This window comes from Oryx dammah, unplaced genomic scaffold (assembly GCF_014754425.2).
Source record: "Oryx dammah isolate SB20612 unplaced genomic scaffold, SCBI_Odam_1.1 HiC_scaffold_26, whole genome shotgun sequence".
Classification (NCBI taxonomy): domain Eukaryota; kingdom Metazoa; phylum Chordata; class Mammalia; order Artiodactyla; family Bovidae; genus Oryx; species Oryx dammah.
Window position 1 is genome coordinate 93725971 of NW_024070210.1, and position 26164 is coordinate 93752134.

Here is a 26164-nt window from a genome sequence, read left to right on the forward strand (position 1 = left end):
GCAGCCTTGAGAGTAGATGTTTGTATTATCCTCTGAGCACCGCCTGCCCTCCACCTGGAAGCCTTTGTCCACATCTGGAGTAAGAACTTCCGTTTACCTCGTCGGCCTCTTCCCCAGACTTGGAGGTGCTGCCCACATTGAACCAGAGTCCTCACCTCTGGGTTATGCAACTGATCCTCTGGGCAGCCATTTTATCCTTACAAATGCATGCTACTGGACATAAGGTCAACATGGGAAATAAGCAAAAGCCTAAGTCCTACTGGTAATGAAGAAACAGTTTTGTCACCAAATACAAAGAGCACATGACATGCATATTCTTTAAAGAGATCTTTCCAAAATGAATACTGTCGATGGAAACAGTTTGTGTGTGTGTGGAGAAAAGAGAACCCAAGCGACCAGATTTCCCCCTTACAATAGTTATGCTCTAATCTGAGCGCTGAAGAATTGGTGCTTTTGAACTGTGGTGTTGGAGAAGACTCTTGAGAGTCCCCTGAACTGCAAGGTGATCCAACCAGTCCATCCTAAAGGAGATCAGTCCAGAATGTTCATTGGAAGGACTGATGCTGAAGCTGAAACTCCATACTTGGCCACCTGATGTGAAGAGCTGACTCATTTGAAAAGACCCTGATGCTGGGAAAGATTGAAGGCAGGAGGAGAAGGGGACATCAGGGGATGAGATGGTTGGATGCATCACCAACTCAATGGATATGAGTTTGAGTAAACTCTGGGAGGCCTGGCGTGCTATAGTCCATGGAGTTGCAAAGGGTTGGACATGACTGAGAGACTGATCTGAACTGAACTGAATCCGTTCTACCAAATGATGGGCTTACTGTATCAGCAATATCCACCCTGACCTTGTGATTAAGCAAGAAATCCACAGCAGATAAAGGATTTGTCCCCACTGCAAAATGCAAGGCTGTGAGGTTCATCTGAGGAAACATAATTTGTGTCTTCAGTTCTGATCGCTATTTTGCCTTCTTAAGATTCCTGGTTCTTGAAGTGGCCATAATTTTTTTTTTAACCTGGTGTTTGTGTTTTGATTATCTACTCTTTGCCTTGTCTTTAAAAGCAGTGAGAACTGTATCCAGCATAATCTTACGTTTCTCTACTAATAGATAACATCAGAGAATTTCGCAACCAACTGCAGTGTATACAGCAATCTGAAATCCACAGGGTAACCTATGACTGATTATAACAATATAATAGATTTCAACTAGAGTGTAACAGCTGTATTTTTCCAGTATGCAATCATTGATAATGGTAGAATATATTGATAATGCATAACAAAAATTCTCCTAGTTCAGTCCATATGTGGCTCTTTCCCCTGTAGTTTTTTGGACTGTAAATTGTATTGAATCAAACAAATCAAGAAAGAGAAAGAAAGAAACAAAAAAAAAAAAAAAGAGGGAGGGAAGGAAGGAAAGAAGGAGAGACACACAGAGGAAAAAAAAGCATAACTATCGTTTGCTTCAAAAAAAAGCCAACTTGGTGCCCCCAGGATGTCTGGAGACAGTCTGCTGTGCTTCAGACAAAGGATGTTTTGCTTGTAAGGAAAACACATGTCATATTTCCATTGATTTTGCTTCCAAAGAATTTACTATCCTTTGCTTCTCATTAATAAATTATTGCAAAAATATGATAACTGTTTAAACATCTGATTTCCTTAGTAGCTAAATTGGTGATAAACTAGGTTTGACAAAACATGAGTTACCCTTGCTATTGTTTGCAGTCTAGAGCTATATTCTAGGATGTCCAATTTGGGCTTAGAAACTCCCTTTTATCTTTATTTGTGAATAAGGATACAAACCAAAATAGCATCCAAGATAAGTCAGTAAAACCACTTCCACATTCTTTTAATCTTTGTCATCACCGATTTTAAAGAACTCTACAAGCAACCATGTCAGCAATCTGCTGTAAACAGGACTAAAAAAGATGTCGCTAGAAACTATAATATAATTCACCAGGAGTTTATGATAACTTGCTCCACTGGCTGTTAGTTTTAGTGTATTAAGTACTGTTATATAAAAGTATGGTTTAAAATATTAGAAAGTTATGTGGAAAGATTTTCAAAGGGTTATTGAAAGGTACATTGGAGGATCTATTTCCTGCTGTTTAGAAAAATGATTATTGCTTTGCTTATTCAACAGTTAATCTAGGTATTGCCTTCAAAGATCCTTATTTATTATGCTCCGTTCCTTTCTTGTTTCCCGTCCTCTTTTTTGTTCCTGAAATTGTTCTGCTGCAAAAGTGTGCCATTTTTCTACTCTTTCTAGGATGTCTATGTGTAATGAACAGGATATTCACACAGAACATATCAGACATGCACACAATACATACAGACACGTAAATCCCCTCACGTACACACACGCACCACTGCTGAACACCCTTCTCCTGCACACCTCAGTTTCTACAACTCACTGCCTGGAACAGATCCAGGTTTTGTGGAAGGTGAAGTTTACACTTTTCAGGAGCCCTCTTTAAAGCCAGAGTCAGAAAGCTTAACTGATGGCAGTTTACTTTTCTTCTTTTTTCAGATTTTACAAACTCATATAACAATGGAACACACTGGCAGAGTCCTCCATGTTCTTTGGAAGGAGTCTGTACAAGCAGGTCTCTTAAAGTTTACGCTTTATTTAGCATCCAACCCACCTCTGCCATCCCCACCTTGAACCACTCCACAAATCGTCCTAAACAACAGAGACAGCCCCCAGTCTGTTCACTCCAATGGACCCTGCCTTATGGGGCTGTCAGGAAATCTCCACAAAACCAAGCAGTAAGCAATCCATTTTTCTGGCAGTGGGACTTCTCCCCTAAACCCAGGCACTGAAGAACAAGTGAGAGCCGGGTCTCAGGAGAGGCCTCACTGCCCAACAGGCAGATGTACTATATTCCACAAGCAGTAAAAAGCAAACCCGTACTTTCCTTTGGATTTTAAATTTGGAAGGCTCCAACCACAAAGCACATTACTGATGAGAAAACAATGATGAACTGTGTAGCAAAAGACGTTCTGCCTTTCCAGAATGTGTGAGGCCAAAGTGATCCACAGGCTATGATCCAGGACCAAGTGCAGGCCCATAACCTTGACACCTGGCTACAGTGCCCACCCAGAGACTTAGCACAGCTGCACATAAAGACCTTGGGCACGTCCCCTCAGATCAGAACAATTAAAACACCCAGAGCCTCTTCTACATACAGCTTGATTCCACTATTAGCTTAAACATTCTGGAACTGCCAACAAAAGAGCTCCCCCTCATCTCATTTAGCAGAATCGTTTTTATTTTTATTTTTATTTCAGTTGCACTGTGTAAACCCACACTGCTATCACTTGTCACATCTGTGATTTCTACTACATTGTTCACAGCATTAATGTTAACCTTCTTTTCAAACAGCTTCTCCATAAGATGCAAATCATTGCTTTTAGCAGCATTCTGGAAGCTTCTCTCATTTGGCAGCTCTGAAAGCAAGCAAGCATGACTGAGGGAATCGAAGAGGGTTGAAGAGAAAGCAAACCTCATGTGGCAAACCTTGGGACTAAAAACCTGAAACCACAGCCTTGAGCCTTTCACAGTCTGCTATTTTGGGTGTGGGAACTTTGCTTCAATATTTTATAAAGCTGTATTATCAAGATTCCACATACTCCTCACACTGAAAGCGTTTTCACAGCCTTAAACATCTTCCTATCCCAAACAAAACATTCTCAAGGACCACCCTGAAGTCAGCAATGCAGAATATAGCTCTGGGAGGTTGGAGGATGGCCACTGACTTCTCAAGGGGCGTTGTTTATAAAATGTTTGTACAAGATTAGGCAGGGAGGAGCCCAAATACTCTATGCAAGCTTACAGAGATAAAACTGTTGTCAGCAGAACCCTGTGGGATGCCAGACCTGCAGAAACAAAACCATGGAACACAGCACATCATATAAATAGTCATGAATGAAGGTTAAAAGTGATAAACATGTTTTATTTTCATTTACATGAAAGGAGATAAAAGAAGATTTTCACTTTTACTAGAAACATTAATATTACTACACACTACGAACGTTACAGGTCACATGAAGTGAAGTGGCTCAGTCGTGTCCGACCCTTTGCGACCCCATGGACTGTAGCCCACCAGGCTCCTCCATCCTTGGGATTTTCCAGGCAAGAATACTGGAGTGGGTTGCCAGTTCCTTCTCCAGGGGAACTTCCTGACCCAGAACCCCATCTCCTGCATTGTAGGCAGATGCTTTACCTCCTGAGCCACAAGGGAACCCTCTAGGTTCTGTATGTACAGGTCACACACATAATACATATTCAGATGGCAGTTTTTATTAAATAGCTTAGAGAAGACTCCAGGATTTACTGAGTTGTTTTTTGTTTGTTTGCTTCTTTGTTGTTGTTTGTTGTTATTTTGGAATATTCAGTTCAGTTCAGTTGCTCACTCGTGTCCGACTCTTTGCAACCCCATGAATTGCAGCACGCCAGGCCTCCCTGTCCATCACCAACTCCTGGAGTTCACTCAGACTCACGTCCATCGAGTCTGTGATGCCATCCAGCCATCTCATCCTCTGCCGTCCCCTTCTCCTTCTGCCCCCAATTCCTCTCAGCATCAGAGTCTTTTCCAATGAGTCAACTCTTCGCATGAGGTGGCTGAAGTACTGGAGTTTCAGCTTTAGCATCATTCCTTCCAAAGAAATCCCAGGGCTGATCTCCTTTAGAATGGACTGGTTGGATCTCCTTGCAGTCCAAGGGACTCCCAAGAGTCTTCTCCAACACCACAGTTCAAAAGCATCAATTCTTTGGCGCTCAGCTTTCTTCACAGTCCAACTCTCACATCCATACATGACCACAGGAAAAACCATAGCCTTGACTAGACGGACCTTTGTTGGCAAAGTAATGTCTCTGCTTTTGAATATGCTATCTAGGTTGGTCATAACTTTCCTTCCAAGGAGTAAGCATCTTTTAATTTCATGGCTGCAGTCACCATCTGCAGTGACTTTTTTTGGGGGGCCCCAAAATTTTGGAATATAAAAGAGCTGAAAAGGGACTTCCCTGGTAGTCCAGTGGTTAAGACTTCCTGTTCCCACAGCAAGGGGCCCTCCCTGGTCAGGGAACTAGATCCCACATGCCACAGTAAAGATCCAAGATCCTGCTTGCTTAGTTGTAACTAAGAGCTGGTGAAGCCAAAGAAATACGTGTTTTTTTTTTTTTTTTTCAATCATAAAACTTTTAGAAGAAGACATAGGAGAAAAGCTTCATAAACTGGGATTAGGCAAAGAGTTCTGTCTTACACATGACTCCAGCTGCATGACCGTAAACGAAAACAATAGTAAATTGGACCTTAGAAAAATTTCAAACTTTGCTCTGTGAAAAATACTGTTAAGAGAATAAAAAAGACAACCTATAGATTGGGGGAACAAATATGCAAATCACACATCTGACAAACGACTCAACAGTAAGAAAACAAAATCCAATTTAAAAATAGGGAAAAGACTTCAATGGAACAAAGAGGAACCAAAGAGGATATATAGATGGCAGTAAGCACATTAGAAGATGTTCAGCATCATTATCTATTAGGGAAACATAACTTAAAACCACAAGGAGATATCAATATGCAGCTGTTAGAATGGCTCAAATTTTAAAACACCAACAATACCATATTTAAGTTCCTCTCTCAGGGCATCAAGGCCTTGCCTGAACTGGTTCTGTGTACCACACCAATATCATCCGCTCTCCCCTTCAATACCTAATATTCAAATAGTCTGGTCTTACTCCTCTTTCTTTTTCTTAAAATATTTATTTAACTGCACCTGGTCTTAGCTGCTGCACGCAGGACCTTCCCTTGCAGGGCACAAGATCTCAGTACTAGTTGCAGAATGCCAACATGTTGGATCTTAGCTTCCCCACCAGGGATTGAACTCAGAGTCTCCCACATTGTCAGGTGGAGTCTTAACCACTGGCCAACAGGTAAGTCTGCTTCCTTTTTTTTCAACAATAGATCAGTTTCATTCCTGCCTTGCATTTGCTATTCCTCTTAATTTTAATGCTTTCCCCCCCAAACTTCCCATGGTTCAGTTCATTTCAGTTCATTTCAGTTGCTCTGTTGTGTCAACATGGACTGCAGCATGTCAGGCCTTCCTGTCCACCACCAACTCCCAGAGTTTACTCAAACTCATGTCCATTGAGTTGGTGATGCCATCCAACCATCTCATCCTCTGTCATCCCCTTCTCCGGATCCCACCTTCAATCTTTCCCAGCATCAGGGTCCTTTCCAATGAGTTAGTTCTTTGCATCAGGTGGCCAAAGTATTGGAGCTACAGCTTCAGCATCAGTCTTCCAGTGAATATTCAGGACTCCTTTCCTTTAGGAAGGACTGGTTGGATCTCCTTGCAGTCCAAGGGACTCTCAAGAATCTTCTCCAACATCACAGTTCAAAAGCATCAATTCTTCAGTGCTCAGCTTTCTTTATAGTCCAACTCTCACATCCATACATGACTACTGGAAAAACCATAGCTTTGACTAGACAGACCTTTGTTGGCAAAGTAACATCTCTGCTTTTTAATATGCCATCTAGGTTGGTCATAACTTTTCTTCCAAGGAGTAAGTGTCTTTTAATTTCATGGCTGCAATCAGCATCTGCAGTGATTTTGGACCACCCAAAAATAAAGTCAGCCACTGTTTCCACTGTTTCTCCATTTATTTGCCATGAAGTGATGGGACCAGATGCCATGATCTTAGTTTTCTGAATGTTGAGTTTTAAGCCAGCTTTTTCACCCTCTTTCACTTTCATCAAGAGGCTCTTTAGTTCTTCAGTTTCTGTCATAAGGGTGATGTCATCTGCATATCTCAGGTTATTGATATTTCTCCTGGCAATCTTGATTCCAGCTGGTGCTTCATCCAGCCCAGCATTTCACATGATGTACTCTGCATATAAGTTAAATAAGCAAGGTGACAATATACAGCCTTGAGACTCCTTCCCCTATTTGGAAGCAGTCTGTTGTTCTATGTCTAGTTCTAACTGTTGCTTCCTGACCTGCATACAGATTTCTCAAGAGGCAGCTCAGGTAGTCTGGTATTCATGTCTCTTTAAGAATTTCCCAGAGTTTGTTGTGGTCCACACAGTCAAAGGCTTTGGCATAGTCAATAAAGCAGAAATAGATGTTTTTCTGGAACTCTCTTGCTTTTTCGATGATCCAATGGATGTTGGCAATTTGATCTCTGGTTCCTCTGCTTTTTCTAAATCCAGCTTGAACATCTGGAAGTTCACGGTTCACGTATTGCTGAAGCCTGGCTTGGAGAATTTTGAGCATTACTTTACTAGCATGTGAGATGAGTGCAGTTGTGCGGTAGTTTGAGCATTCTTTGGCATTATGTTTCTTTGGGACTGAAATGAAAACTGACCTTTTCCAGTCATGTGGCCACTGCTGAGTTTTCCAAATGTGCTGGCATATTGAGTGCAGCACTTTCACAGTATCATCTTTCAGGATTTGAAATAGCTCAGCTGGAATTCCTCACCTCCACTAGCTTTGTTCATAGTGATGCTTCCTAAGGCTCACTTGACTTCACATTCCAGAATGTCTGGCTCTAGGTTGGTGATCACACCATCGTGATTATCTGGGTCGCGAAGATCTTTTTTGTACAGTTCTTCTGTGTATTCTTGCCACCTCTTCTTAGTATCTTCTGCTTCTCTTAGGTTGATACCATTTCTGTCCTTTATTGTGTCCATCTTTGCATGAAATGTTCCCTTGGTATCTCTAATTTCCTTGAAGAGCTCTCTAGACTTTCCCATTCTATTGTTTTCCTCTATTTCTTTGCATTGATCGCTGAGGAAGGTCCCATGGTTGATTCCTTCCTATCATTCAGAGATTTGGCTCAAATATCCTGTCGGCCCTGATCACCACATCTCCTGTCCCCCGTCACAATCACATCACTCTATTCCATAGTCTCCATAGCATTTATTTATTTTTTTAAATTTATTTTTTATTTTACTTTATAATTCTGTATTGGTTTTGCCATACATTGACATGAATCCACCACAGTCCATAGCATTTACCACTACCTTAAAATATCTCATTCATTTATTTGCTTACTTATTTTATTATCTATCAACCCCCTACAACCAGAAATTGAGCCTGGGCCAGAATACGCTCTGTCTGCATCCCTACATCCAGAATGTTCATTTACATATTACTTTCTGCGTCTTTATGCGATGCTCTCTCTGCATCTCTACATCCAAAATGTGCATTTACGTAGTACTTTCTTGAAAATATTTCTAGAAAGAACGGCTGGCTAGCTGGATGGATGGATGGATGAACTAACTGAAGACTGTCTTGAGAAACTGATGTTCTGCACCCAAGGCTGGTCTTTCGGAAAGGAGGCATCGCAGCGAGGTGACATGGATGGTGTGCCTGTTAAGAGACTCGATGCTTAACTTTAAGGACTCTTAAACAGCATCCCTCAGTTTATGCTGGAAATTTATTCCCAAGGCACAGAGGAACCCCTCCATGCTTTAAAAACTAAAGTACAGAAAAATTAGGTGACTTATTTGAGGTCACACAATAAATTAGTGAAGGCTCAGGCTGTAGGAGATAACAGCACATAAAACTCTTTCCTTATTAGTAAAAGGGCTGAATGATTTCTTGGAAAATCCTCTTCCTTAATTTGAAAGAGGAACACTTTCCTTCCACCTATAGTGCAGGGTTAACCTGAAATAAAACGTCCTGAGAAACGTGAGCCAACCCTTGGGAGGGTGTGGCTCCCAAAGCTGAAACCCAGCCCACCTAGGGCGCGGGGGTGAGGATGGGCTCGGGTCCCTGGGGCACCCGCAGCTGCTCAACCGGTTCCCCAGGCCCGCCTCGCTCCGCCCCCGAGGGAGTTTCCAGACCTGTATCCGGACTCACGGAACTCGTTTCCGGCCGCCGCCGCCTCCTCCTGCGGCCGCTCTTGCTTGGGGCCCCGGGACAGGCGCCTCTAGGGCCGGCCGCCGCGCCCCTCGGGTCTCTCGCAGCCCCTCGCCGCCGCCCTGCGCCCTGGGGCGAGCGGACCGGGCTCCAGGTGCGACCCCGAGGCCCGCCCCGCTCGGGCGCCGCGCACACCAGGGCCCGCTCTCCGCTGCGGGCGCCTCCGCGGGCGCCTCGCCTGGGGCTGCAGTCCTGCCCGGGCGCGGCCGCCTTCAGGTGTGGCGCGCGCTGTGCTGGAAGCACCTACAGTGAGAAATTAAGAGGAAAGTCCCGGCCCCATTTAGGTGGTTCTGAGTACAATTTGGAGAAGACTCTTGAGAGTCCCTTGGACTGCAAGGAGATCCAACCAGTCCATCCTAAAGGAAATCAGTCCTGAATTAATTCATTGGAAGGACTGATGCTGAAGCTGAAGCTCCAATACTTTGGCCACCTGATGCGAAGAACTAACTCATTGGAAAAGACCCTGATGCTGGGAAAGATTGAAGGCGGGAGGAGGACAGACGATGAGATGGTCGGATGGCATCACCGAGTCAATGGACGTGAGTTTGAGCAAGCTCCGGGAGTTGGTGATGGACAGGGAAGCCTGGAGTGCTGCAGTCCATGCGGTCACAAAGAGTCGGACACGACTGGGCGACTGAACTGAACTGAATAGAATACAATTCGGAGTTGTCGAAGTTAGCTTTATAAAACCAACACTATTGGATCTTCAGTACTGAATCAATTCTAAATGGACTTCCAGAATTTTCTTTTGAATAAAGTACGACTCAGTTCCCTCTTCGAAAATGGAAAACCTTGGTATCCCGGTGTAACGCAGTGGTAACCTCCTGGCCTCCCCATCTTGGGTATTCTTTCTTTCTTGAAAGTGTTAGCGGCTCAGTGGTGTCCAACTCCTCGCGACCCCATGGACTATAGTGGCTTAGAAAGTAAAGAATTAATGAAATATAGTAAACTATGCTGGGCAATCGTATGCCTAGCTAAAATTCAAATAATAAGGAAGAAATGTACAATAGTGAACAGCCAGGATATCGCCACTGAATCCCTACTATACATAAACAGTGTGCTTGAAGTAGGAGTTAAATTAGAAGTTTAGCATATTCTGAGAGTGAAAAAAAGCCTCATAAAACAGAACTAGATTTGACCCCAGAACTGACCCACCTCTTTTGTTCACACACACACACACACACACACACACAGATAAGAGTGATGTTAGGAAAGAATTGCCTATGGTTTAGTGAAAGGAAAGAAAGTGGTGAAAGCTGAGAAGTAAGTTGGAAGGCCAAAGATTAGGCAACTGTTGAAGACTTGACAAAAGGAATGAAAAGAAGAGGTGTTATAAGGGCTGACAGAGTTAGTAACAGATGCAGGTTTGGCAGAGGTCTTGTGTGTGTGTGCTTAGTAGGTATCAGTTCAGTTCAGTGGCTCAGTTGTCACCGACTCTGCAACCCCATGGACTGCAACACTCCAGGCCTCCCTGTTCATCACCAGCTCCCAGAGTTTACTCAGACTCATGTCCATGGAGTCAGTGATGCCATCCAACCATCTCATCCTCTGTCGTCCCCTTCTCCTCCCCCCTTCAATCTCTCCCAGCATCAGGATCTTTTCCAATGAGTCAGTTCTTCACAACAGTTGACTAAAGTATTGGAGTTTCAGCTTCAGCATCAGTCTTTCCAATGAATATTCAGGACTGATTTCCTTTAGGATGGACTGGTTGGATCTCCTTGCAGTCCAAGGGACTCTCAAGAGTCTTCTCCAACACCACAGTTCAAAAGCATCAATTCTTCAGCACTCAGCTTTCTTTATAGGCCAATTCTCACATCTGTACATGACTACTGGAAAAACCATAGCTTTGACTAGATGGACCTTTGTTGGCAAAGTAATGTTTCTGCTTTTTAATATGCTGTCTAGGTAGGTCATAACTTTTCTTCCAAAAAACAAGCATTTTCATGGCTGCAATCACCATCTGCAGTGATTTTGGAGCCCCCCAAAACAAAGTAGACATATGTACATCTATGCATGGCAACCCACTCCAGTACTCTTGCCTGGAAAATCCCATGGACAGAGGAGCCTGGTAGGCTACAGTCCGTGGGGTCACTAAGAGTCGGACACGACTGAGCGACTTCACTTCACTTCACTTCACATGCATATGTATACATACGTAGGTATATATGAGTTTGAAATAATGACAGACTTAAGAGACTGTGATTAAATGGCAAGGGTATAAACTGTTTGCCTCTGAATTATCTTCTGTCTCCCTGAGCCTTCTGTAGATAGCAACAATTTTAGAAAATAAATTATCTCACACTTGTAAGCGGAACAGTCCAATATTATGATTTAATAGATGTGATCATGTTTTTAATACTCCCTATAATATGTTTTGAGTTTTTCTTGAACAACTGGTAATTCAACTGTGTATTACAAAGCAAATGATCCAACCAAAAAAAACAGGTTTTGCTCCAGGGGTATAAACGCCACCTCTCTGTGAAGTCCACGGACATCCTACCAGCACCAGCGATGCTCTAACATATAATTGCTTTTCAAAATGGGGAAAAAAATCAGCACCAGATACACTTTTCAAAATGAGGTATTTCCTCAAAAAGCATTTTTTTTAAGCCCTAGGTTAATGGTCATATTTTGAGCCTTTTCCCAAATATTTCCAAGCTACCTCGAAAGAACAGAGTAATAAAACATTTCTAAAACAAGCCTCTACCCAACAAAGGGAAAGAAGTGCAGTTCCCTGTTCCTGGAATGCCCATCCCTATGGCCCAGCTTGAGCGTAGCCATCTAGATCAACCATCACCCTGTCTTTCCAAAGAAAATATGGTAAGATAGTAACAGACATCAGTTTTTGGACAAATATTATTTATTCATTTATATGTCAACAAATAATAGTTAACGTCTGTTAAGTGCCAGGCTTTGTGCTTCGTGCTTAGAGTTCAGAGATCAGAGAGAGACAGCATCTCTAGCAGCCTACAACCCAGTAGAGAGAGACCACAGCAAAGTCGCAGCAAAGAACGTTTCAGAAACAGGGGCACAAAGGAGTGACTAATCAGTTTTCCTAGAGCGCAGGGACCATTTCCTGAAAGTGGTCGCTGGGCTGAATGGTAATCCTTGGGCTAATTGTGATGAATGGTCAAGTATGTTTATTGTGTATGTAGAGGGCAAAGGGGCATTCAGGAAGCACATTCTGGACAGAGGGAGCAACTGACCCCAAGACCAGAAGGGAGAAGCAGCTTGGTTTATTGAGGAAACTACAAGCTATGCTGTGTGACTTCAGTGTCCTTGAACGTCAAACCTGAGCTTAGTGTACATCAAGGACAGTGATTTGTAGGAGCTCATTTGTACTGGCAACCAAGAGCCGATTGTTAAATTTTTAGGAATTTTGTGAACTGGTTGACATCATGTCAATAGCTTGAAATCGGTCATGGAATTTGCACACGCATGCGTGCTCAGTCACTCCAGTCGTGTCCGACTCTATGCCACTGGATGGATTGTGTAGCCTGCCAGGCTCCTCTGTCCATGAGATTCTCCAGGCAAAAATACTGGAGTGGGTTGCTATGTTCTCCTCCCCAGGGGATCTTCCTGACCCAGGGATTGAACCAGGGTCTCCAGCACTGCAGGTGTTTTCTTTACTGCAGAGCCACCAGGGAAGCCCATTTGCACCACAGAAATCATCATATGCTGAAAATTCTACCTTTCTTCTCAACTCCCGCTGATCCTGGACAGAGCTGAGAGTTTTGACAGCTTTTGTTTCTAGCATAATGGTGACATTATGAAAATGTCATTTGTGGCTAATGTGTAATAAATGCACAAAGTGGTTTAGAGCAGGAAAAGCTGAGAAATCAGTTGGAAGGTCAGAGTTCAGGCACAATTTGTTCAGTCGCTAAGTTGTGTCTGACTCTTTGCAACCTCATGGACAGCAGCACCTCAGGCACCATTTATTAAATAGCGAATACTTTTTGTACTGAGTTGTCTAAAATGTATATATCCATGCCAATACTACTCTAGTGTTGCTGTTAAGTCACTAAGTTGTGTCCAACTCTTTGCGACCCCATGGACTATAGCACATCAGGCTTCCCCATCCTTCACTGTCCCCTGGAGTTTGCTCAAGCTCATGTCCATGGAGTCAGTGATGCTATCTAACCATCTCATCCTCTGCCACCCCCTTCTCCTCCTGACCTCAATCTTTCCCAACATCAGGGTCTTTTCCAATGAGTCAGCTCTTCGCATCAATTGGCCAAAATATTGGAGCTTCAGCTTCAGCATCAGCATCAGTCTTTCCAGTTCAGTAGTAGTAATACCACTCTATTAGTATATGGTATTAATTACTACAGCTTTTTAATAAATGTTGATATGTACTAGGGCCTGTCGTTCTACCTTGTTATTCTTGGGCCTTTGCTCTTCCATATAAAATTTAGGATCTACTTAACAACTTCCAAGAAAAACCATGAGAAGTTTTGTTTTGAATTTTATTGAACTTACAGAGTTAGGGGAGAATAGTTATTTTTAAAATAGCTATTCTTCCTCACTAGGAACACTTTTTAATTTCCTCAGACATACTGTTTGTCTTTCAGTAATATTTGGTAGTTTTAAAGGACTCAACAAATTCTGATAGATGACACCTCCCTACCTCCCCAGACCCTAAGGTCCCTTATAGATTATTATCATGAAAGAGATTATGTTTATTACATGTCCTAATTTGCTATTATTGTTGTACAGGAATGCTCCTGATTTTGTACATTGATCTTGTAGCCATAACCTTGAACTCCTTTATTAACTGTAGATTTGAAAAAATACAAACACATCTGACAATAAAGTTTCATTTTTGTTTCCAGTTTTTAATTCATCTTATTTATTGAATTGACTCCAGCAAAACAACAGAGGATACCCTTGTGTCATTCTTAAGGAGTGCTTCTAAAATTTCACCATTAAATGGTATGATTTATACAGTTTTTTATAGGTGAGACAGTTTACTAACAGAACCTGCTTCTGTTTGGGTGTAGCAATGTGCCTTGCTAAAAATTACATTTCCAGGTTCCCTTTAGTATGAGGAAGCCATGTGACAGTTTGGCCAATGAGATGGAAGTGGAAATTGTTACGTAGGGCTTCCAGGAAAGCTCCTTAAACTGGGACAGACTCATTGCCCTTTTATCCTTTTCACTTCTTTGTCTTCTTGCCTGGAACTCATGTGTAAGGCTGGACATGGAAAAGCCCATCCATCTTGTGACCAGAAGCTGGCCATGTGAGGCCAAGAAAATGAGACTGTGAACCCATCTTTGAATTACTGAGCTAACGCTAACCAATGAAATTCATGTTTCATGGGAAAACTAGAACTGATTTTTTTTTTTTTTAAGAGACAGATTGGGTTTCTGTAACTCACAGCTGAAATGAAATTCTGAAGTGGTGCTAAAAAAGTAGGGTGCTAAAACAAAACCCAGTATACAGAATTGACTTAGTGTTTAAAGGGAGGGACTTTGAGGAATGGGGACACATTTCATAGGCTGGAAAGATGGTGACTTGTTTGGAGATGATAAAATGTTTGGTCAACTTTGACAATTTGACCCTGGAGAGTAGACCAAATTCTGCTGTGGCTGTAGCATTAGGGGAAATGAGGAGAAAAACTGAAAATGTAGACAAGGGATGGCTCTTTCCGGCTGTGTTCAGCAAAGTCCTAGCAGAGAGAAATGTACCTTTTCTCTAATGAGGCAAATACCTGCAGAGATGGAGGAAAATTTCACCTCAATAAAGAAAGAAGTTTCTGACATTTTAGATTTTATTTAAATTTTATTTCTTTAATATAAATTTATTTAATTGGAGGTTAATTACTTTACAGTATTGTATTGGTTTTGCCATACATCAACATGAATCTGCCACAGGTATACACGTGTTCCCCATCCTGAACCCCCTCTCCCTCTTCCCTCCCCGTACCATCCCTGTGGGTCGTCCCAGTGCACCAGCCCCAAGCATCCAGTATCATGCATCGAACCTGGATTGGCGATTCATTTCATATATGATATTATACATGTTTCAATGCCATTCTCCCAAATCATCCCACCCTCTCCCTCTCCCACAGAGTCCAAGACTGTTCTATACATCTGTGTCTCTTTTGCTGTCTCGCATACAGGGTTATCGTTACCATCTTTCTAAATTCCATATATATGCGTTGCTGCTGCTGCTGCTGCTAAGTCATTTCAGTCATGTCCGACTCTGTGCGACCCCATAGACGGCAGCCCACCAGGCTCCCCCATCCCTGGGATTCTCCAGGCAAGAACACTGGAGTGGGTTGCCATTTCCTTCTCCAATGCATGAAAGTGAAGAGTGAGAGTGAAGTCGCTCAGTCGTGTCCGACCCTCAGTGACCCCATGGACTGCAGCCTTCCAGGCTCCTCCATCCAGGGATTTTCCAGGCAAGAGTACTGGAGTGGGGTGCCATTGCCTTCTCCAATATATGCGTTAGTATACCGTATTGTTTTTCTTTCTGGCTTACTTCACTATGTATAATAGGTTCCAGTTTCATCCACCTCATTAGAATTGATTCAAATGTATTCTTTTTAATGGCTGAGTAATACTCCATTGTGTATATGTACCACAGCTTTCTTATCCATTCATCTGCTGATGGACATCTAGGTTGCTTCCATGTCCTGGCTATTATAAACAGTGCTGCGATGAACATTGGGGTACACGTGTCTCTTTCAATTCTGGTTTCCTCGGTGTGTATGCCCAGCAGTGGGATTGCTGGGTCATAAGGCAGTAAAATATGGAACGCTTCACGAATTTGTGTGTCACCCTTGCTCAGGGGCTATGCTAATCTTCTCTGTATCATTCCAATTTTAGTATATGTGCTGCCAAAGCGAGCACTGACTTTTTAAAAAACTTGTGATACAGGTCATATATGAACAAGAGTATATAAAATATATATGTACAATTTAAATAATATTTCAGAAGTAAACACCCACAGTCACCACCTAAGACAATAGAGCGCTGGCAGTGTTTCAGCAGCTCCATGTGCATTCCTCAATCACATCCCTTTTTCTCCCCACAGAAGGTCATTATTCTATCTTGGAGACAATAGTTCTCTTTATAATTTGACTTATAGGAATACATTCTTAAAGCGCTATACACTGTTTTGAACTACATGCATGGAATCTTGCTGATGGCATCCTTCTATAATTTGCTTCTGTTGCTCCACATTACGTTTGTGATATTCATCCACCTTCTGATCATCTGTTCTTTCATTTTCACTAATGTGTAGAATTCTATTGTTTGCATCTACATGAAAATACAATGGTAGAATTTAGTCTATCAATGTTGACTATTAGGCTTATTTCCATATTTTTTGGTTATTACAGTGCTGCTATGTGTAACCTTGCAAATGCTTCCTAAAAACATGTTCAATTAGTTATCCCAAGACATTGTATCAGTTATGGTCCTGGCAGGAAAAAAAGAAACCATGTATTTTGAGATGAGTTTTAAAAAGGGGACCATTTACAAAAGTGAGCAGGTTGTGTGTGCTGTGCTAAGTCGCTTCAGTCATGTCCGACTCTTTGTGACCCCATGGACTATAGCCCACCAGGCTCCTCTGTCCATGGGATTCTCCAGGCAAAAATACTGGAGTGGGTTGCCATGACCTCCTTCAGGGGGTCTTCCCAACCCAGGGATCCAACTGCATCTCTTATTTCTCTGCATTGGCAGGCAGGTTCTTTACCACTAGCGCCACCTGGCCAGGGTGTGAGGAAAGCACAAAAGATAGGGCAGCACCTGGAGGGCTAATAAGGGCAAGACTCTGCTGCCACCTTGTAGGGTAAAAGGGTGAGGGGTAAGGAAAGGATTGTCAGAGCCTGGAGAGGCAGAGAGCAGAGAATGACATATGAAGATATGAAGAGGTTGTGACCTTTGTTCAAGGGACTTGACCAGCTTCAGAAAGCTATATGAGAGAATAAACACCCAACCTCATCGTTTTTCCTTGAAACCTTCTGCAGTGGCTTCTTGCTGCCATGATGCCTCACTGGACGTAGCGCAGAATGAAGGGCACAGAATCAATCAGGAGGGCAAATGGAAGACAACCAGCATATATACAGGAGTGCAGCTACACATCGAGTACACACGTCTTCAGAGTTACTAAAGAAGAGCCGACTGTTTTCCAAAGAGGTTGTTTTCAAAGAAAGAGTTCATAGGGACTTCCCTGGGGGTCCAGTGGCTAAGACTCCGAGCTCCTAACACAGGGGCCTGGGTTCCCTCTCTGGCCAGGGAACTAGAGTCTACACGCTTACAGCAAATAAAGATTCCACGTGCCGCAATGAAGATTGAGATCCTGAGTGCTGCAACTAAGATCTGGCACAGCCATATAAATAATTAAATACTTTTTTTTAAGGAGTTCATATTGCTCCACATCATCACCAAAACAATATCATTAGATCCTTTCATTCTTATGAATCTGGGAGAGATGCTATAATGTCTCTTTGAGGTTTTTTTTTCCCCCCATTTCCCCATTACTAAAATGGCTGAGGATGTTTTCATGTTTCTTGGACATATGGATTTCTATGTAAAGTGCCATTTAAAGGCTTTTGACCAAATTTCTATTGGTTGTCTTTTTCTTACTGATTCATAGGAATCCTTTGTGTATTCTGGATTATATACATTCTGAATACTAGTATTCTGTAAATTATATGTGTTGCAAATGTGTTCTCCCAAGTGGCTCCCTATATTATCCCCTCCACATAGGTAAGATTATAGGTGCTTATTCTTTGTGGTTTTGCTGTTTTTTTTAATGTCCCCCAAACAAAATTATAATAAAATGAGTTGGATTATTAGATAAAACAGAAAAGGATGTGGAGAAAATTCTAGGCAAAGAAAATAAGACTGAAAGTAACAGAGGTAGGAAAAGAGTGGAAAAGTAAGGAAACCATTTCTATGGCTAAAAAATTAAACATTTAAAGTTTCATTTAAAATTTTTATTAAATATTACTAAATGATAACATTTCATTAAATGAACAATCTAAATGAAAATAATTTATTATTTACTCTAATGTTGAAAAATCAATAAAAATAAACTTAAAATAGAAAAGAATAAGGTGTTATTTACTTTTCAATACAATAAATCAGTGCTTCACTGAACTTAATTTTGTAGAGAATTAATGTAAATAAATCACATGATCAAGAATCGCAGTTCTATAACTAGATATTCATCATAGCATACAATAATATTAGGCATGAAATTGGTATTCTAATAAACACTAAGCCTAATTTTAAACTATCTAGTTATTTAAAGTCAAATTACCACTTTGGCCAAAAGTTGTGTGAGATCCTAATTTACACTATTCCTAAAACATTATGTCTTTATACAATTAGGTATGAGCTATAAAATATGAAAAGAAGAAACAAAAATATGAGAATAAAAGATTCAGTTCCTTAAAGCAGTAATAGACAGTGGGTCCCATTTGCATGTTTCTATTAAATCATTGTTTTATTTCTCATAAAAACTCTTGATACCATGACAGCATTTGGAGCAACTACTTAAGCTAACAATTGCTAAGCTGTCTTCTTTCACGAATATTAATAAAAACATGATAGAAATAGAACTAAGATAAATGAGGTGTTTAAAACACATTAATCTTTTGAATTGCACATTCTTCTCTAGAAGATCATGATAAAAATAGAGTGTACAATTTATTCTTTTTTTTACATATCTGTGTAAAGTACAAATACAATTGCCAAAAAATGAAATATTGCCATTTAAAGTCCTAGATAAAATAATGACCTTGCATCTTAAATATTTCTTAAAGTGAATAAGTGCTTATCATTGGATAAAGAAATTTTAAATTAAAAAAATAAAATGAATAAGCATATTTTAAACAAAAGTTCTTTTAACACAGAAAATAATACTGTGATATTATTTTCCTGAAGGTAACAAAAGCATGCAGGCTAATTCTGCTAAGCTAATACTCTTCATAGAACTTGTGATAAATATTAGTAACAAATTCTCATGAGGTATCTGAAGATACTAGGAGCTAAAAATAATTATTCAAAGTTGTTGAAGATACTAAGATAAAGCAGAGCATCCAGTGCCAACAAAGTGTTTAAGTGCTAAAAAATTCTTATGCTATGATAGTTTTACCTGAACCTCTGAAAGCCCTTATAAATGTTTTTATATTCACTATAAAACATAATAAAGAAATCACTTCCTGATCTCATTCCCAACTTTTCATTTAAAAATTATCTCTAACAGAATTATCTAACTGAAGTATAACTGAAAGTGAAATTCTCATTGTTATCAAAAGAAGTATACAGAAGTAAATTAGTATATATTCCAAATTTATACAAAGGGATTATTGTACTTGCTTTTTACTAAATGAATCTGTAAGCTTGAAACAGGGAAAAATACATCCAGTTATTATAAAATAATGAATTTCAATCAAAAATTGATAAAATGTTCAATATTCATTTAAAAAATATATCAAGAGTGTGTCTGGGGTTGTTTGGTTTTGTTTTCTTTGATGCTGAGTACTTTGTCATCAATCCTGGCCTGGAATAAAACAGAACACGTGATTAAAATGCACGAAGAAGAACAATAACAACAACAGAAAAGCACAAAATTAAACGCATGAAGAGATTTTTTAAATTGCTTATGCAAATAACTGATTTTAAAACTTTTACTTAATGATTTATAAAAGCAAATTTTAACATTTCCTAAAAATCAGACCTCAAAATATAACAATTTCTTGGCCAGCTTTATTAAAACTCAAATGAGCCATACCTTTTTGCTTTGTTTCCAGTCTTCTGCACTCTGCCTGAGTTATCTTTAGAGGGAAGATAATGCATAATGAATAACATGAAATAGTAAAAACGGTTTCTAAAGATTTAAAGAGTTAAAGTTAACTGATTAAAGATAATAAAAATCTCTTTAGGACTACATAGTTTGAATTTGTAAATAATTTCTTTGTAATTTACTTATTTCATTAGTATTGCAGCTAATTTGGAAGCTGGGTCAGAGTCAGAACTACCAGAAAACAAGTTAAAGAGGCTTTCTGGCCATATAATTATAGCAAATTTACCACTGTGCCTTGGCAAACGTTCTCTGAAGGAGTTTCTTTTTGGATTAGATCACTCAGTTCTCTAAACCTTTAAGTTCACTCTGTGCTAAGTCAAGCCTAAACCAAAGATTTCCCCAAATTTCAAATCTAATGGCTTCAGCTAATTCTAGCCCATGGTAAGTAAGGTAACTAACATTTTCCTAAGTGGCAACATACACAAACTATCCCTTTAAAGTATATGTTTTAGATTTAATAGCAATCTGAATTTTAATAAAACATTTCTAGAAAATCAAGCTCTTAAAAAAACCCCATAAACTCACCAGTACTTTTGGTGCTTTCTTTGGGTTGGTTACATGGATTAATCTTATCCTTTCTCAGTTCCTGGATGATGCCTTTATTTAAGCAAACATCTACATGCACATTGAATAGGGTAAGATCTGAAGTCTTTTGTTCTAGGTTACAAACAGGACAAACTAGAACTTGGTCACTGATTACTTCACATAAATTAGGTTGGGGGGATTCTTGCCTTCTTAATGACCCAACATCTTCATTTTCCAATGAAACAGTACAAGAATTCTGAGGACAGTGTTCCATATTAAATGATTTGCTCCAAAGACCAGAACATTCCTCTTCGCTGGGCTTATTACGTAAAGCACTTGTATCTTCTGTATTTGATGGTTTACTGGTAGTCTCTACCATCTCTACAGGATCTACTGATGTGATCTCTGTATTCTTCTGGTGGGTTTCATAACCCTGCTTCTCACAGAGAGAAAGAGAATCACACACACTTTCTTTCTCGTTTACTTTTGTAGAGGAAGCGTGGGAACACGAGGACATTTTGGAGTTTCCACTGATGGAAGGTCCATCAAGACATGCATCTACGTGTTTATTGAAGGCTTCCAGACTGATGCTTCCTTGCTCCCGAAAGCAAACAGGACAGGTAAATGTCTGACAGTTATGTGATTTCTCCACTGTTTCTAAATTCTCACTCATCTTCTTGTTTAAAACTTGGAATGACTGTGATGTTTGCAAACTTTGTTTATTTATGGTTTCACATGTAGATGTGTCTTGGGGGCTTGCTTTCCTTTCAGATCGTTTTTTATCAAAGAAACTCTTCTTATGAGACATCTGTGCAGGTTTTAGAAACTGATCTTTGTCAGTTTTCTCTAGTATACACCCGGTGGCTGGAAGGGCTTGGTTTCCAGGCTGTAAGAAGCCAATAATGCTCCTTTGTTGGTGTTTCTTCTCCTCTTCATTGGGAAAACCAGAGAGCCGCACCCCTAAATTAAACCAACCATAATTAATCCATTTCCAATTCAACAAAACCAACTCAACTGTAAAGCATAAAGACATTTTGCGTAATAGTATTGTGACACTTATTAAAAAGCCTGTTTAGCCAAAAATAATAAGCAATAGTGCATAGTCGCTGAATTAAAGGATACTTTTCCAAAGGTGGTATTATGAATAGAAATTTACTCTCTTTATAATGCTGGGTATACTAAATAGTAAGTATTGGAGTTAGCATGATTATATATATATATATATATAGGTCTTTCCATTAATATGTGACTCACAATACCATTAAATACCGAGTAACTAATTGGAGTCTATTGCATTGATTCTTTAGCTCCTTTTTTGCAATAGGCTCTATTTTTTAGAATAATTTTAGGTTCTCAGCAAAGTTGAATATAAAGTACAGAGAATTCTCATATATGCCCTGCGTCCACACATGCACAAACTCCTCCACGATCAACATCCTCCACCAGAGTGGAACAGCTGTTACAACCAATGAACCTACACTGAGATGACATTATTATTCATAGTCCACAGTTTACATCACGGTTCACTCTTGGTGTTGTACAGTCTGGATTTTAACAAAGGTATAATGACATGTGTCCACCATTATAGCATCATACAGAATAGTTTCTCTGCCCTAGAAATCCTCTGTGCTCTGCCTCTGTTCCTCCCTCCCCCCACCCCTTGACAACCATTGATCTTTTCAGATCTCTACCATTTTGCTTTATCCTGTATTGGAAATTTTTGAATTTCCTATATTGGAATCATACAGTATTGTAGCCTTTCACATTGGTTCTTTAAGTTAAAAATATACACTTACATTTCCTCCATGTCTTTTCATCATTTGACAGCTCATTACTTTTCTTTTTTTCTCTCCCACCCTCTATCCCAATAGATCCCTTCTTTTATGTGCTGAATAATATTCTGTTGTCTGGATGTACCACAATCTCCATTCACCTACTATCTTGGTTGCTTCCAAGTTTTGGTAATTATAAATAAAGCTGCTATTAACATCTACTCTTTAGCTTTTTTAGTTAACATACTATATTCAAATTGACTTCCATGTGTGCTATCTTTCATATGTGGAAGTATGGCTGATGACCCCCATTCTTAGCAGTAAAGTTGGCATCTGGAGTGCTTATCCCTAAACATTCTCTCACTTGTTCACTTTGGAAACGTGGTTTGTTTGTCTTTTTTACCCCATGATGGGTAGAAATGTGGTTTTATAGTGCCACAATCCTGTATCTGTAATTCTGAAATCTAAAAGCTCTGAAAATTGTCAGCAACAAATGGTAACTGATGGCAAGATTGATGTGAAGCTATTTAGAGTCTTTACAACTCAGTGTGAATATTTTTTGTTTTGCTACAGAAATAATGAAATGTTTGATCATAAAGTGCTGCCTCAGATCCCAAAAGAGTATTACACAGGATACTCAACATGTACTGAATTTGCTTTCTAAAATTTGAAGTTTAAAATTTTGAAAAATGCCTAACCCCAAGGATTTCAGCAAGTATTGAAGGAAAAGAAGGACTCTAACTGATTCGTACAGAAATTAAACTAGTGATCATGGCTTCACAGGCATCAGGTTCTAAGTATCAAGAAAAACGAAAGTAGGAGAAATACAACTCCCTGAATGGGTCCACGAAGTAAAATGGAGGTGAGACTATTTCTCAAACTGACTCTTTGGAAATGTCTTGCAGATTTTAACAAAAAAACAGTAAAAGTTATACCCATAAGTCTTAATCTCAAGGGATGTGGAAAATCAGCATCAATTTCTGTTCTTAGCAGTTCTTTAGCTATAACAAATATTTCTTCTGCAGTTGACACAACAGCTGAAACTGTAGAGGCACGAGTTTTTACTTCAAAATTCACATTCTTTAGCTTAATGGTAACAGTTCTACCCTGTAACAAACAGAATACATTATTTTATATAGCTCTTTAACTTCTAGAAAAAAAGTTTTTTACATGTTAGAAAAATTCAGAAAGGTCTCTTATGTACAGAGAGTATGGAAGTATAATCAATTATTTACAAAACATGGTAATAAATATAGTCATAAAGAATAAATAAATAAAATCCATAAGTAATCTAAAAATCCCATTTTAGTCAGTAATTATTCCTTTCCTCCCCAACTGATTTTTTATGAAAGACTTTTATATAAAGGGCAAAGTTAACTGGTCATTTCTGTTAACTTTATTCTATACTGTAGAAACGTACACTATGATAATATAAGATGTTAACAATGAGGGAAACTGGGTATACTGGAAGTCTCTATATTTTCTTTGTAATTATTTTATAAATCTGAAATGATTCTAAAATTAAAAGTTTATTTAAAATTTTTTAAAAAAGAACTCTCTTTATATTTAAGGTATAATAAAGAAGAATTATAAGAAAATATTCATCAGATGGCCCTTTCTTTGTAATAACTTTTTAATGCTTTTGTATTACACTTTGTAATAACTCCATCTCTGTTTTGAGAGTGCTGGAAAAATACTAAACACAGGTCGTTGTGAGTGAATATTATAAAACACAAAGTTCAAAGACTTCCAGGTTTTGTTCTCAATGTATTAAGCAACCTGGATTAAGGCCTTGAAACAAAAGGCCTATTCCACAAAGTCACTATCTACCTGTGACATTAAACGATAATTGGAAAGGCATTTTAAAAAGTACAGTTCTAGAGAAATCCTTCTCTTTGCCTTATTGTTTAGTGCCAATATAACTCTGATTTTGAACTTATTCAAATGTACTCCCAACGTAATATAAACTCCTCTGGAAATATATTGGAGTCACTCCAGCCTTGTAAGTTGCTCCTCATAAAATGGCCTCATCACAGGTTTCAGGTAAGGGTCAGAATTCAATTTGTCTCTACTGAGGATAAGAACTCTTTTTATTCCAATCGCAAAGAAAGGCAATGCCAAAGAATGCTCAAACTACTGCACAATTGCACTCATCTCACATGCTAGTAAAGTAATGCTCCAAATTCTTCAAGCCAGGCTTCAGCAATATGTGAACCGTGAACTTCCAAATGTTCAAGCTGGTTTTAGGAAAGGAAGAGGAACCAGAGATCAAATTGCCAACATCTGCTGGATCATGGAAAAAGCAAGAGAGTTCCAGAAAAACATCTATTTCTGCTTTACTGACTATGCCAAAGCCTTTGACTATGTGGATCACAATAAACTGTGGAAAATTCTGAAAGAGATGGGTATACCAGACCACCTGACCTGCCTCTTGAGAAATCTGTATGCAAGTCAGGAAGCAACAGTTAGAACTGGACATGGAACAACAGACTGGTACCAAATAGGAAAAGGAGTATGTCAAGGATGTATATTGTCACCCTGCTTATTTAACTTCTATGCAGAGTACATCATGAGAAACGCTGGGCTGGAAGAAGCACAAGCTGGAATCAAGATTGCCGGAAAAAATATCAATAACCTCAGATATGCAGATGACACCAGCCTTATGGCAGAAAGTGAAGAGGAACTAAAAAGCCTTTTGATGAAAGTGAAAGAGGAGAGTGAAAAAGTTGGCTTAAAGCTCAACATTTAGAAAACGAAGATCATGGCATCCGGTCCCATCACTTCATGGGAAATAGACGGGAAAACAGTGGAAACAGTGTCAGACTATTTTTTGGGGCTCCAAAATCACTGCAGATGGTGACAGCAGCCATGAAATTAAAAGACGCTTACTCCTTGGAAGGAACGTTATTACCAACGTAGATAGCATATTCAAAAGCAGAGACATTACTTTGTCAACAAAGGTCCGTCTAGTCAAGGCTGTGGTTTTTCCAGTGGTCATGTATGGATGTGAGAGTTGGACTGTGAAGAAAGCTGAGCACCGAAGAATTGATGCTTTTGAACTGTGGTGTTGGAGAAGACTCTTGAGAGTCCCTTGGACTGCAAGGAGATCCAACCAGTCCATTCTAAAGGAGATCAGTCCTGGGTGTTCATTGGAAGGACTGATGCTGAGGCTGAAACTCCAATACTTTGGCCACCTCATGCGAAGAGTTGACTCATTGGGAAAGACTCTGATGCTGGGAGGGATTGGGGGCAGGAGGAGAAGGGGACGACGGAAGATGAGATGGCTCGATCGCATCACCTATTCGATGGATGTGAGTTTGAGTGAACTCCGGGAGTTGGTGATGGACAAGGAGGCCTGGCGTGCTGCAATTCATGGGGTTGCAAAGAGTTGGACACGACTGAGCGACTGAACTGAACTGAACTGAATTTGTTTTTAAATGCAAAATCTAACTCTCAGTTTAAGGTTGCTTTTTATTATTAAAAATTTAGAAAACTAAGAATACCACATAAAAATAAAGTACCTTAAGTCCCTTTTTCTGCAGATCTTGAGCAAGTTCACTGCAAAGTTCTTGGCACAAGCTGTACTGTTCTTCTGCTTTACTTATCTCACTGAATGTCCTACAAAGACAAGAATGATTTGGGTGCACAAAGTAAACTACAATTCAGGATAATTTAGAAATGATATAGTACATGCAAATGGCCTAGCATTAAGATACATTTTCTATAGTACTGAATAAAGTTTTCAGATACACTAAGATATAATTAAGTAAAAATATTCAAGATCTTCCTAAATAATGGGAGATTATTTATAGCTAAACTGATTAGCAAAGGTACATTTGTTCTCTATAATATTTTTAAAAGATGATTAAAGTCACCAACATATAAGGATAATGCCCCAAGAACTTACAAAACATTAGGATCTATAGGTATACAGACTTTGTTATAGAGGACTGTCTTAAGAAAGTACAAATGAGAACATCATGCCAATTATTGCATGAATATTGTCTGAAGAGAATTATCTTCAAGTAGATTTACGGGGTTGGTTCATGGCCCCTATATAAAGTTGTTTAATAGACAATTGGAAATGGGCTGGTAAGATTAAATGTAG

The 26164-nt window shown here is 39.6% G+C and overlaps 2 protein-coding genes and 1 non-coding gene across 4 annotated transcripts in view; all 3 read right to left on the bottom strand.

Moving 5' to 3' along the window:
• LOC120853752 (ankyrin repeat and death domain-containing protein 1B-like) overlaps positions 1-12695 on the bottom strand; it is a 77679-nt gene extending 64984 nt beyond the window's left edge. Inside the window, exons 1-5 of the mRNA XM_040227663.1 lie at positions 12630-12695; positions 9023-9181; positions 8879-8948; positions 3351-3454; positions 831-929 (exon numbers count right to left, since the gene is read on the bottom strand). Of these exons, the coding sequence (XP_040083597.1) occupies positions 831-929; positions 3351-3454; positions 8879-8948; positions 9023-9181; positions 12630-12695 (498 nt within the window). The remainder of the gene's footprint in view (positions 1-830; positions 930-3350; positions 3455-8878; positions 8949-9022; positions 9182-12629) is intronic.
• Positions 12696-15685: 2990 nt separating this feature from the next.
• Positions 15686-15792, bottom strand: LOC120853818. Its single transcript, XR_005718870.1, has one exon. It is a non-coding gene; the product is annotated as a U6 spliceosomal RNA (small nuclear RNA).
• A 2586-nt stretch (positions 15793-18378) lies between these two features.
• LOC120852609 (DNA polymerase kappa-like) overlaps positions 18379-26164 on the bottom strand; it is an 87304-nt gene continuing 79518 nt past the window's right edge. Inside the window, exons 11-15 of one of the 2 annotated variants that reach the window (XM_040225942.1) lie at positions 25578-25674; positions 22992-23163; positions 20285-21244; positions 19688-19783; positions 18379-19456 (exon numbers count right to left, since the gene is read on the bottom strand). In XM_040225942.1, coding sequence (XP_040081876.1) covers positions 19446-19456; positions 19688-19783; positions 20285-21244; positions 22992-23163; positions 25578-25674 — 1336 coding nt within the window. In that variant the 3' untranslated portion in view covers positions 18379-19445. The remainder of the gene's footprint in view (positions 19457-19687; positions 19784-20284; positions 21245-22991; positions 23164-25577; positions 25675-26164) is intronic. The other variant, XM_040225940.1, reaches the window with a different exon arrangement.